This window comes from Balaenoptera musculus, chromosome X, assembly GCF_009873245.2.
Source record: "Balaenoptera musculus isolate JJ_BM4_2016_0621 chromosome X, mBalMus1.pri.v3, whole genome shotgun sequence".
NCBI classification, from domain to species: Eukaryota; Metazoa; Chordata; class Mammalia; order Artiodactyla; family Balaenopteridae; genus Balaenoptera; species Balaenoptera musculus.
The window spans coordinates 15,524,969-15,537,298 of NC_045806.1; the positions used below are offsets into that span (position 1 = coordinate 15,524,969).

Sequence of the window (12,330 nt, forward strand, 5' to 3'; positions counted from 1 at the left end):
CCAGGGACCTGCCACTGCACATGCTCTGTGTACCTGCTACTGGCCTCCTGCCCCTGCCCACTGCCACCACCTTCTCCCTGGGAGGGGAATTAGCCAGGAGGGATGCTCTTTCATGAATTCCCAGTTCTGCTTCACTTGTTCACTGCTGCTCCCTGACTCTATCAGTCAGTTGAGGAGATCTTGTAACATTTCCAGGTGCTTCTTGGGGAGAGGAGCTATTAAATGCCCTGCGACCCAACTGGTAGTTTCCATATACTAGGAATCTGTCTTTTTTGGTGTTTTTTTTGATTTTACAAAATTTACTCTCAAAAAAAATGGAATCACATGCCCAAACTGTTCCCAACATACTTAAAATTTTTCTAAAAACTGAATCAAATGCCAAAATACCATTATCCTTTACTATTCAAATCCACACGGACAAAACTGGCTCAATTTTTGGAACAACTGATTTGACTTAGAAGCTAAAGCATACCCATTTCAAAACTATGTCTGTCCATAATAGATTCACTAACTCTTGTGTCAACTCAGTATTAACAATGGCTTCAAAGTGGTATGGCGTAAACTGAAAAGCAGTTCTAAATTTACCAGTAACAACAAAATGTTCTTCAAATTTTTCTTACAGTTTTTGCAACCAAAGTGCATAATTCTGTCAATTACAATCTTCTGCATATTGATTGATAGAAGAAAAAAATATGTAGAAATCACTATTATTAATTTGTAGAATGGAATTTTTAATTCCAGCAAATTCTTGTACTGGTCTTGGTGGGTCACAAATAAGCTCTTCCTTTCCAAGAAACTTCAAATTTAGGTCGTTCACATGCACTGGTGATACTGGCTAGGAAAGGTAAATCACACTGCCATTTTTTTTTCTTCAACTTATTGAATTTTGTTTCAAGAAAATCTTGAATTGGAGTTAACAATACATAAATTTTTGTGAAACTGATGAGCATAGGAATCTGTCTGAATCAATTTTATACTGCTATAGCCTGCCATGGTCCTAACCAGCACATAGTATGTGAGCAAGAAATGTTTGCTGAATGAAAAAATGGATCAAGCTGGGGCCAAAGGGGTGGTCCCCAGCTTGTACATCAGCTACACCCTCAATGTTACTGTAGCCCAGTGGTTCTCAACCTTGGCTGTGCCTGAGAATTACGTAGAGGACTTTTTAAAAAACAGATTTCTGTGGCCTTCTCCTAAGTATCTGATTCAGTTGGTCCTGGGGTCGGGGTGAGGTTCCCAGGCCCATGTATTTTCATGACATGGAAGACTGAGAAGAACTCATCTACCATCTGGCACAAAATCCACCAGTCTTCAGGGGAAAAGGCAACAAATTATCACCCAGGGAAGACTCTGATAGATCCAGTTTTAGATGGTGACTTAGAACACCAGTGAGAATGTATTCTTGGAGCTTCTCTTGGGTTAGAGGAGGGAGGAATATCAGGTTGAGAGACCTAAGGAAAGTCATACCCATAAAAAGAAATGCTGGCTCAACCCAGTCTGGGCCAGGCACCCAGCTGGAAGCCTCTCCCCACGGCCTGATGTTCGGGAAGCAGTATGGACAAGGGGGTGCCAGACAGAAAGATGATGAGTCGCGAAGCCTTGGCTGGGGCTCCAGCTCTCACTACTCCTCTGGGCAATCCACCCAACTTCTCTGAGCCTGCATTCCCTAAATTGTATAATGCGGCAACCCATCTGGCCAAGCTGTGGCAAAGGTGCTTTAAGAAGTGTAAATTAAATTTCCTCCATATTATCTGGGGGCTGCAGCAGCCGGACCCCTTAGCATGGGGCTCCCATTCGCTGGGCTCAACCATGAAGAAGTTGCCCTGTATTGCTCTCATCACTTGTGCTAATCAGAGCCCTTAACCCACCGGGTGAGGTACGTGGTGAGCAGCAGAGCAGTGGCGGGCAACACCACCTATACGTTAGAAACCTTGGAGCACTTCAGCACCAGTGCCGAGGCTCCCAACCCAAACCAAATGAACGAGAATCTCGGGGGTGGGTGCAGGCAACCATATTCATTTTAATGTGTTTCTTTGCTGAGGTATAGCCTAATACAGTAAACTGTACTAATCTTACATTTAGAGCTTGAAGAATTATAAAAATCGTAATTATAATATGTATACACCTCTATCATCACCACCCAGATCACAATATAGAGTATTTCCAGCACCCCAGAAGGCCATCTTGACACATCAGTTTTAAAAGAGCCCCATGTGTTTCTAATGTACAGCCAATCTTAAGAACCAATGCATTGGAAAGACACTGGGCCATCATCTAATTCTAGCCTAATTTTTAAAAAATCCAGAAACCTAGGCTGCACCCCAGACCAATGACATCCCTAGCTCTGCGGGTGGGAGGCAGGCATCAGCACATGTATGTATGTATGCATGCATGTATGTATGTATGTATGCATATATGTACATGCTGTGCCGCACGGCTTGTGGGATCTTAGTTTCCTGACCAGGGATTGAACCCGGGCCCCAGCAATGAAAGTGCCAAGTCCTAACCACTGGACCGCCAGGGAATTCCCAGCATTGGTGTTTTTAAAACTCCCCAGATGATTCCAACATACAGCCAGGGTTGAGAACCACTGTTCTACAGTCTAGACCCCCACTACTCAAAGTGGGGTCCATGAACCAGCTTCACCTGGTTCCCCCAATGTAAATATCTAACATTTGGAGTTTAACCCAAATAGTTACCAAAATTTAGCATATGACAAAGGTGGCATCTCAGATGACTGAGGAAAAGGTGGACTTTTTAATAAATGGTGCTGGGACCACTAGATAGGCATTTGGAAAAAGATTAAATTAGACCCATACCTCCCACTACATAAGAATAAATTCCAAGTGGATCTAATGTAAAATAAAAAAAGAAAAGAAACCATACAAGTACTATAAAAACACAAGGGTAAATTCCTCTATAGCCAGACGTAGGGAAAGGCTTTCTAAAAATGCCTCCAAATCCACAAGCAATAAAATAAAAGATTGGTAAATTTAACTCCCTAAAAAATTTTTTAAATTCGCATGACAAAAACATCATAAAGTCAAAAGATAACTGACAAATTGGAGAGAAAATATTTGCAACATATACCACAGACAAAGGGCTACTTTCCACAATATAGAAATATATAAATTACTCTTAAAAACTGATTAAATATCTAGTGGGAAAAAGATATGAACACACAATTCACAAAAAGAATACAAAAAATGGCCCCACATATATGAAAAAAAATTTTTCAAACAGTTTTAATAAGAGAAGTACAAATAACACTAAGACACCATTCCTAATCTACCACACTGGAAAAATTTTTCAATATGAGGACACATTCAGTTGGTGAGGCTGTGGGAAGTCAGAATATTGTCAATGCTACCCAGGTGATTCTAACGTGCAACCAAGATTGCAAACCATTGGTTTAAAGTAAGAAACTTCATACAAAAGAAAACTGTGCTTTTTCCCTAAAATTGAAAGCCCTTCTTCACCGTCAAAATTTCAAGTTCCTTAGCCAGCATGGCGATTAAGTATTATTATTATTAGGAAAAGGGTCACCAGATTTGCTACATACCACTGCAGTTTTTCTAACTCTTCCGGGGAGGAAGGGCAGGGGATCCTGACAGAATAGCAGCACTGTTCTGCAGGAAACAAAAAGAAAAGAAAGAAGAAAATGCATGGTCAAGAATAAGGCAAGGTAGAAGCTCAGCTCTGTCAAGTATTACAGTTCTTACACTGATGTGATTTTGAAGAGCATTAGCGTAAAACAGGTGATAAAATAAACTGGATTCCATTATATTGACAATTATATGTAAATAGTAGGTGCTCAAAAATAGTTATTGAGTGAATAATTTGGGGTTATATGCACACAGTATCAATCGCTCTTCAGCAACTCCTAAGAGAAATTCAGGAGTAAATATATCCCAGCAGCAATCGATCAAGCACTCCAAATAGAATTCTCCCTCTCAGTAGGGTTTGTTTTATCATGATTTCCAATACAGCATACTGAAACTTTACTGAGAAAGCAGGAAAAATCACCTTTTAGAGCTCCTTAAAAACTGCCCAAGGGAAAAAAAAAAAAAAACTGCCCAAGGACAAAAGAGTCAAAACAGAAAGCTGTAACATATGTAAATTTATTCATTGTATTTTCAATTTTGAAAAGAACACATCAAAGTCATGTGAAAATGAACACAGCAATAAAGATAGAGACAACTTACCCATCGGTCGAATCTTTACTGTTTGCAAAGCAACCATCACAGCACATATGTTCATTGTCTTATGCAGTTTTATCGTGAATGTACAATTTAATGTGCTATAAAGAGAAATATATATAACCAGAGTGTTACTAAACTGGAAACCTACCTACATATTTGTAATTGCTTTTTCAAGCTTAGAGTGAGGAAAGGGGGCATTGACACTGTTAACTTGCAATGTCACCCCAATAAGCTTGTAAACACCCACCTATCATGGGCTGAACTTTACCCCAAAGACTTTCTAGGACGAAGAATTTATAGAGGTTTACATTCACAGGGACTGCAAACCAGAGACCCTCTGACCACACACAGCTGCTGAGTCGTTTTTCCTGCCCGCATCATGAACATACAGGGGTGAGACCTGGTTGCAAAGACAAGCATCCTGACATCTAGAGTCTTACCACCCACCCGCACCGCCTGGTGTCTGGAGGCATTTGTGTTTCCATCAATGAGAGCCCTTTCACATACCAGCCTAGATGAATAGCAAGGTCTCTTAAATCCAAAATCTTTCTGGCAGTTCAATTCAGGTCATCAGATAACCAGGAATTTGACATTCTGTTTCTTTTTTACTTTCGTCTTGGTTTAGGTGAACAAAATATTAATGTTGCAACTAATGAAAAGTGAAATTACTAAATACGTATAGTGAACAGGAATCCGATCTACAATTTCATGGAAGACTTGCCTTTATTTGTACCAATGAACCGTCTGATGAGTAGAAACTGTTATTTTCTAGGACTTTTACTCTCACAGAATGCTCAAGATTCGGGTAGTGAGATTATCGACCTAAAAGCCATTGGATTATGCAGCCAGGACAGCCAATGGACATAATTTCAAATGATAATCTGTGTAACCTCAAATAGCTGTCAGGCAATCTCTGATTCATCCTTGCACACACTTTTTTTAAAAAAATAAATTTCTTTCTTTCTTTATTTTTGGCTGCGCTGGGTCTTCGTTGCTGTGCGCGGGCTTTCTCTAGCTGCAGAGAGCGGGGGCTACTCTTCGTTGCAGTGCGTGGGCTTCTCACTGTGATGGCTTCTCTTTTTGCAGAGCATGGGCTCTAGGCGTGTGGGCTTCAGTAGTTGTGGCTCATAGGCTCCAGAGCACAGGCTCAGTAGTTGTGGCTCACAGGCTCTAGAGCGCAGGCTCAGTAGTTGTGGCTCGCGGGTTCTAGAGCGCAGGCTCAGTAGTTGTGGCACACGGGCCTAGCTGCTCCGCGGCATGTGGGATCTTCCTGGACCAGGGCTCGAACACGTGTCCCCTGCACTGGCAGGTGGATCCTTAACCACTGTGCCACCAGGGAAGTCCCGACCCTTGCACACACTTTTTATTTTCTTCTTTTCTCTTTCTTTCCTATCTTTTCCTTCCCCCTCTCTCCTTTTCTCTCCTAGCTCCATAGTATGTTCCTTCTTCTCTGTGTGGCCTTCACCCTGACTGGACCACTGGGAGCCATTTGTTGGTCCTATTGGTGGCCTGTGGGGCTAAGGGCACTGATGACCTTAGCTTCATAGAACCAGAGGCAAATGGCCCAACACCACCCACCCCTCTGTGCTTCATAAAGAAATGAGAATATGGATGTGACAGTGATATGTGTTTGGAAGAATAAAAAATTATATATCCAAAATGTCACTAATGTGTATTTATTTTAGAGGAATGCTTTTGAATTTGCACCCTAAGACTCCTTGTACTTTATTTCTCATGAGTAGAGAAATAAGGTTATTTATATAAAAGTATTAAAAATGACTGACCTTTGGGCCTCTGCTGTAGCACACACTATAAAATAAGTCTGAAACAAAAGAAAAAAAATACATGTTAGTTTGACAGATGAAAATGTCAGGCAAGATGACCCAGGACTAATCACAGCATCACAGAATCTTAAAACCACAAGAACCCCTAGGAATCATCCAATTCACATTCCTACCAGATTAATGACATATGATCAAAGCTATTCAGGCCATACAGGCTCTACTTGGATACCTCTAGTGTCAGGAAACTCTCTACCACATAAGGGAGCTCATTCTCCCGGAGCCCTGATTTTAAGATACTTGGTTTTACATACAGGAAAATCTACCCCCTTGTAATGTCCATCCATTGAGCCTAGTCCTGATTTTTGGAGTAATGGAACTAGCCCATTCATTCTTATACATGACAGATTTGGGGTAATTTGAATTCATATCTCCTCAGGAATACAGAACTCCATGCTCTCCCCCAAATAATAACAATAATTATAAACAAGTACAGGATGTACTATGATTACCTCACTTAAAGTTTGCAGGGTTTTGTTGAGTTCTGATCGTCTGTTAATAAAATGAGAAATTGATATGAAGGAGATCATTGGTGATGTTAAGTTCAAAATAAGTTAGATTTTTAGCAATTAAATTAAGCATATGGTATTTATTGCTTGCAGTGTTCACTTTGAAGAAATACTGGGTATAACAAGAGATTCCTATGTGGGTAAAATTAATTATTTATATGACAAGGGAAACTAACCAGACAGAAGCTGTATCGGTTCTAGCCAACAGCAAGATATAAATTATGGTTGAACAATCTTATTTCATTAGGCTACTGCAATCCCCAGGCAGCTGCTTCTGGCAAAGGGCCAGAGGAAGAGCTGGCCGGAGGCAAGATTTCTGAGAGGGGCCAGCCACTCACCCTGGGGGCCCTCTGTCTCTGATTTCTTCCTCATTCTCTCTCCAACTGACTCCACCTGCCCTCTAGCACTCCCCAGCCCTGCCTTCCCCTCCTCACAACTCCTCTTTAGGAATTTCCCTCATTCCTCTCCTCCAATCCCACTCCAACAACAGTTTTATTTCTTCAATGTGGCAGAGCTTCACATGAACTTAGGATGAAAGAAATCTAGTTAAAGAACTCACGCTAAGGCAGCGATTCTCAACTGGGGTGACTCTGCCCCCCCCAAGGGACATCTGGCAATATCTGGAGACATTTTTGATTGTCACAATTGGGGGCAGGGTGCTCCCTGCATCTAGTGGGTAGAGGCCAGGGATCTGTTACACATCCTACAATGCTCAGCACAGCCCCACATAACAAAGAATGATCAGGCCCCAAATGTCAACAGTGCTGAGGCTGAGAAATCCTGCTCTAAGGACTGGGCAATAGTTCTTGGCTCCAGGGAAGGTCTGGAGAGAAGAGAAGCATCGTGGCAACAGTAGTCAGCTAGCTTTTCAAGCTGGCAGGAGCTGCTCCTGCATAACTGTGCTCAGAGACCACCTTCTTTCTGGGGTTTCCCTGGCCACTCCAGTCATGTCCAACTACTCTGCCTACTCTATATTCAGACACTCAGAACATCCTTTGGTAGCCTGTACGTGTCACCTTCATTGCAGGGATTATACTGTATTGTTATCATTTGTTTGCTTCCTGCTTCTTTCCTATCAGACTCTAGACTCCTGCTTCTCAAAATTGGCCTCGTGCTGGAACCACCCAGGGAGTTTTCAAAAATACCAATGCCTGCAACTCAGGCCCCAAATACCGATTTAATTGTTATGGAGTGTGCCTGGATAGCAGGCGTTTTAAAATCTCCAGAGGTGATTTTAATATACAGTCAGGGTTGAGAACCACTGCTCTAGACCCAGTTTTCCATCTCAGAGAGTTGGGTTTATCCCCATTTGTATCCCCAAGGCCTAGCACACAGTAGGTGTTCAACAAATACTTGCTGGCTTTAAATGAACTCATCTATATTTCAAGTCTAGCAATTAAAATGAATTACTTACAAGTATGCTAGGTTGTGTTCTATTTACGAATTTGTGAGTTTAAAAACGTTTCCTATCACATGTGTTTTGTTTTTATTGATACCTTGGAAAAGTTTTTCTCTTCAGTGTCATCACAGATACTCCTCAGAGCTTCTGGATTTGGTTCAAAAGTTTACAAAAATCTCTTTTGAAAGATAATAGCAAGGTTGAGAGTAGATGAATTTCATCTCTGATGCTGCTTCCCTGCACGAGGGCGAAGACATGAAGTTTCCCTTCCAGTGACAGTCAAGGTAAGACTGTCTGCTGGCCGACATTTTGACCTATTGTCTAACTAGGAGCATTTATTTGTAATGCATTTCTTATTGTCTGTGCTTACCCTTGTAAACTGAGGTCTACTTAACACAGACCTCTCTCTGACTTTTGAATGACCGATGCCTCATGAAAGCATGAGTAAATGATATACATGGAGTCCTACCTTGAACTCTTATTTCAACCTGGCTGGCTACCAAATCATATAAAAACCCAAATACCATTTCAAATGGAGCTCTTGAAACCGTGGGTAACTATTAGTCAAATCCATTTCGCCTATAACCTGCCTTCATTAATCAAAGTCCTTTTAAGACCTGCATGTCCTCCAAGCAGCATGTAGCCTAAACAGTAAGATGTTTTCCCGAGTTGTTTTCCAGGAACTTGGAGTCAGCTGTGTCTAGTTCTAGCTGAACTGGTTAAGACTGGATAGGACCTCTGACCCTCCAACTGCGCATGCGCGAGTGTCCAATGTCCTTGGCATCAGAGGGCTGAAAACTCCACCCTCAGATGGTGCTAGGTGCCTCCATTTTTGAACATGCAGAGGTCTGTAGCTTAGTAACACCTGCACAGAACAAAGATTACCCAGCTTTTTCCAATCACCTTTCCCCATGCTCCCCACGCTCCCCAGCCTCAGACTGCCCTGCCACTTTATTCTTTACCTCATAAATACCCCAAGTCCCTGGCCTCTGGGGAGGCAGATCTGAGACTTGTTCTCCTCATGTGGCTGCCTTGGGAGTAAACCCTTCTCTTTGCCGCAAACCTTGGCTTCTCAGTGTTTTGGCTTGCTGTGCACTGGGCAAAACGAATCTGGTTTGGTGACACTCTTACATAATTCGATAGCATCAAAGAGAACAGCCTCACAGGGATATTAGTTGAAGACAGGTGACTATGGTTAGTTTGCAAAGATCTCAAGAACCAATTCTTTATGACCTCTGGGGTCTGTCTCTTTCCTATTCTCAGTTTCCAAAAGTACAGATAGCACAACAAGTATCTTTCCATAGTTGATGTCTTAAGTTTTAAATCAAACAGCAGATTGATTACTCACTTCAATTCCCTTAGAGACAGGATTCCAGTTGAGGTGCCATTAGCCATAACTTGATTCTGCTAGAAGCACAAAATCATTAAGAATACAACAAATATTGTTTTGTTTTATAACACTTTCTAACAAGAAGCTGTCTTCAGTTTTGTTGGGTGCCCAAAGAACTACACCCCAAAGACTGTGATTCGTAACTGCATGGAATATTGTCTAGCAAACGATCAAATACATATTGGCTGAGTCAGTTTTTGTTTTTATGTTTTCTTTAAAAAAAATATTCTGAATCAGCAAGTCTGATGTGCTAATTTCTATCTTTTGTTGTTCCAAGGGTTCCCCCAAAAGAACACTATTAAAGTTCTCTATGTGAATGTAAAAAGGGACACTTGGTAGCAACCATCACTGCATTTCTAGCACCTAGCTCATTGCCTGGCACATAGTAGGTGCTCAGGAAATATTTACTGAATTAACAAACCATATTTAGCTGGGATCTTCTGAACCAATCTAGGTTATGGGAAGGCTGATACTACTGTGTCTGAATCCCCCATGGGGTGAACAGGATCAGATTGTGAAGACAATTTTTAGATTCAATAGATTACATTTCTTATTGCTAGGAGTTTCTAAGATAATTTTAAATTTTGACTGGCAATAGAACTGTATCACATAAACACTCTATTCAGCATCAAACCTAGTGAAAACTAAAATATAATTTTTAACAAAATACCATGATTATCATGAAGTCAAGCCCTCTCAACAAAGCTAATGTTTCAACAACACGTACTTTATTTAAATTTGGTGATAAGATGTCCCGGCGAGGGGATTAACCAAGATGGTGGAGTAGAAGGACGTGCTCTCACTCCCTCTTGCGAGAGCACCAGAATCACAACTGGCTGCTGGATAATCATCGACAGGAAGACACTGGACTTCACCAAGGAGGATGCCCCACGTCCAAGGACAGAGGAGAAGCCACAGTGAGACGGTAGGAGGGGCGCAATCAGAGTAAAATCAAATCCCATAACTGCTGGGTGGGTGACTCACAGACTGGCGAACACTTATACCACAGAAGTCCACCCACTGGAGTGAAGGTTCTGAGCCCCACGTCAGGCTTTCCAACCTGGGGGTCCGGCAACGGGAGGAGGAATTCCTAGAGAATCAGACTTTGAAGCCTAGTGGGAATTGATTGCAGGACTTCGACAGGACTGGGGGAAACAGAGACCCCACTCTTGGAGGGCGCACACAAAGTAGTGTGCGCATCGGGACCCAGGGGAAGGAGCAGTGACCCCGGGGGAGACTGAACCAGACCTGCTGGTGTTGGGGGGTCTCCTGCAGAGGTGGGGGCTGGCTCTGTTTCACCGTGGGGACAAGGACACTGGCAGTGGAGGTTCTGGGAAATGCTCCTTGGCGTGAGCCCTCCCAGAGTCTGACATTAGCCCCACCAAAGAGCCCAGGTAGGCTCCAGTGTTGGGTTGCCTCAGGCAAAACAACCAACAGGGAGGGAACCCAGCCCCACCCATCAACAGTCAAGTGGATTAAAGTTTTACGGAGCTCTGCCACAGCAACAGTCAGCTCTACCCACCACCAGAGACTCCCATCAAGCCTCTTAGATAGCCTCAACCACCAGAGGGCAGACAGCAGAAGCAAGAAAAACTACAATCCTGCAGCCTGTGGACCAAAAACCACATTTACAGAAAGATAGACAAGATGAAAAGGCAGAGGGCTATATACCAGATGAAGGAACAAGAAAAACCCCAGAAAAACAACTAAATGAAGTGGAGATAGGCAACCTTCCAGAAAAAGAATTCAGAATAATGATAGTGAAGATGATCCAGGACCTCGGAATAAGAATGGAGGCAAAGATCGAGAAGATGCAAGAAATGTTTAACAAAGACCTAGAAGAATTACAGAACAAACAAACAGAGATGAACAACACAATAACTGAAATGAAAAATACACTAGAAGGAATCAATAGCAGAATAACTGAGGCAGAAGAACGGATAAGTGACCTGGAAGACAGAATGGTGGAATTCACTGCTGCGGAACAGGATACAGAAAAAAGAATGAAAAGAAATGAAGACAGCCTACGAGACCTCTGAGACAACATTAAATGCAACAACATTTGCATTACAGGGGTCCCAGAAGGAGAAGAGACAGAGAGAAAGGACCCGAGAAAATATTTGAAGAGATTATAGTCAAAAACTTCCCTAACATAGGAAAGGAAATAGCCACCCAAGTCCAGGAAGTGCAGAGAGTCTGATACAGGATAAACCCAAGAAGAAACACGCCAAGACACACAGTAATCAAATTCGCAAAAATCAAAGAGAAAGAAAAATTGCAATCATTGTTGCTTTTGTTGTGGTCATCCATGTACAATGCTTGGTGTCAGTCTATTTATCTCTTGTAAAAATAAAATACAGTGTGTGTGTGTGTGAAAAAAAAAAAATATATGTCCCGGCATTTCCATATACACAAAGTATATGTACATGCCTTCCCACACAAAGACATATACAAAAATGCTCTTAGTAACATTATTCATAATAGCCCCAAACTGGAAGTAACCCAAATGTCCATCAACTGGTAAGTGGATAAACAAATTGTGGTATATCCACACAATGGAATACTACTCAGCAATAAAAAGGAACAAAGTATTAACACATCCAATAATGTGGGTAATCTCAAACACATTATACTAAATTAAAGATATCAAATACAAAAGACAAAAAAAAAATAAATAAATAAATTTGGTGATAAAAGTAAATATGCTAAATATCAGAAATAATTTGAACCTTAAATCTTTAAATACATGAAAATTCACTTTTTAAATTGCAATTAAAAAATCTTTAAAACCTACCTGGGTAACATTGCTTTCTTCATCATATTGAAACATGATCTCACCTCTAAAAAAGGCTAAAAATAAATTTTCAAAAAGAAATTTGAAACTTGCATCCTTAAAGTTTGAGAAATAATACAATACAGAAAAATATTATCAGATTACTTTATAAACAATTTCATCAAATTCTTTGTTATTCACATTTACTTTCTTTTC

At 41.3% G+C, this 12,330-nt stretch overlaps 1 protein-coding gene across 15 annotated transcripts in view; it reads right to left on the reverse strand.

Annotated features, from left to right (window-relative positions):
• Positions 1-12,330, reverse strand: part of ADGRG2 (adhesion G protein-coupled receptor G2) — a 142,415-nt gene that overhangs the window by 24,300 nt on the left and 105,785 nt on the right. For 8 of the 15 annotated variants that reach the window (XM_036840816.1, XM_036840815.1, XM_036840813.1 and 5 more), the window contains 6 exons: positions 12,136-12,191; positions 9,300-9,358; positions 6,496-6,535; positions 5,987-6,024; positions 4,206-4,300; positions 3,563-3,629 (listed from right to left, as the gene is read on the reverse strand). In XM_036840816.1, the coding sequence (XP_036696711.1) occupies positions 3,563-3,629; positions 4,206-4,300; positions 5,987-6,024; positions 6,496-6,535; positions 9,300-9,358; positions 12,136-12,191 (355 nt within the window). Of the gene's footprint in view, positions 1-3,562; positions 3,630-4,205; positions 4,301-5,986; positions 6,025-6,495; positions 6,536-9,299; positions 9,359-10,068; positions 10,175-12,135; positions 12,192-12,330 lie in introns of those variants that run through there. The other 7 variants (XM_036840818.1, XM_036840812.1, XM_036840811.1 and 4 more) reach the window with 3 other exon arrangements.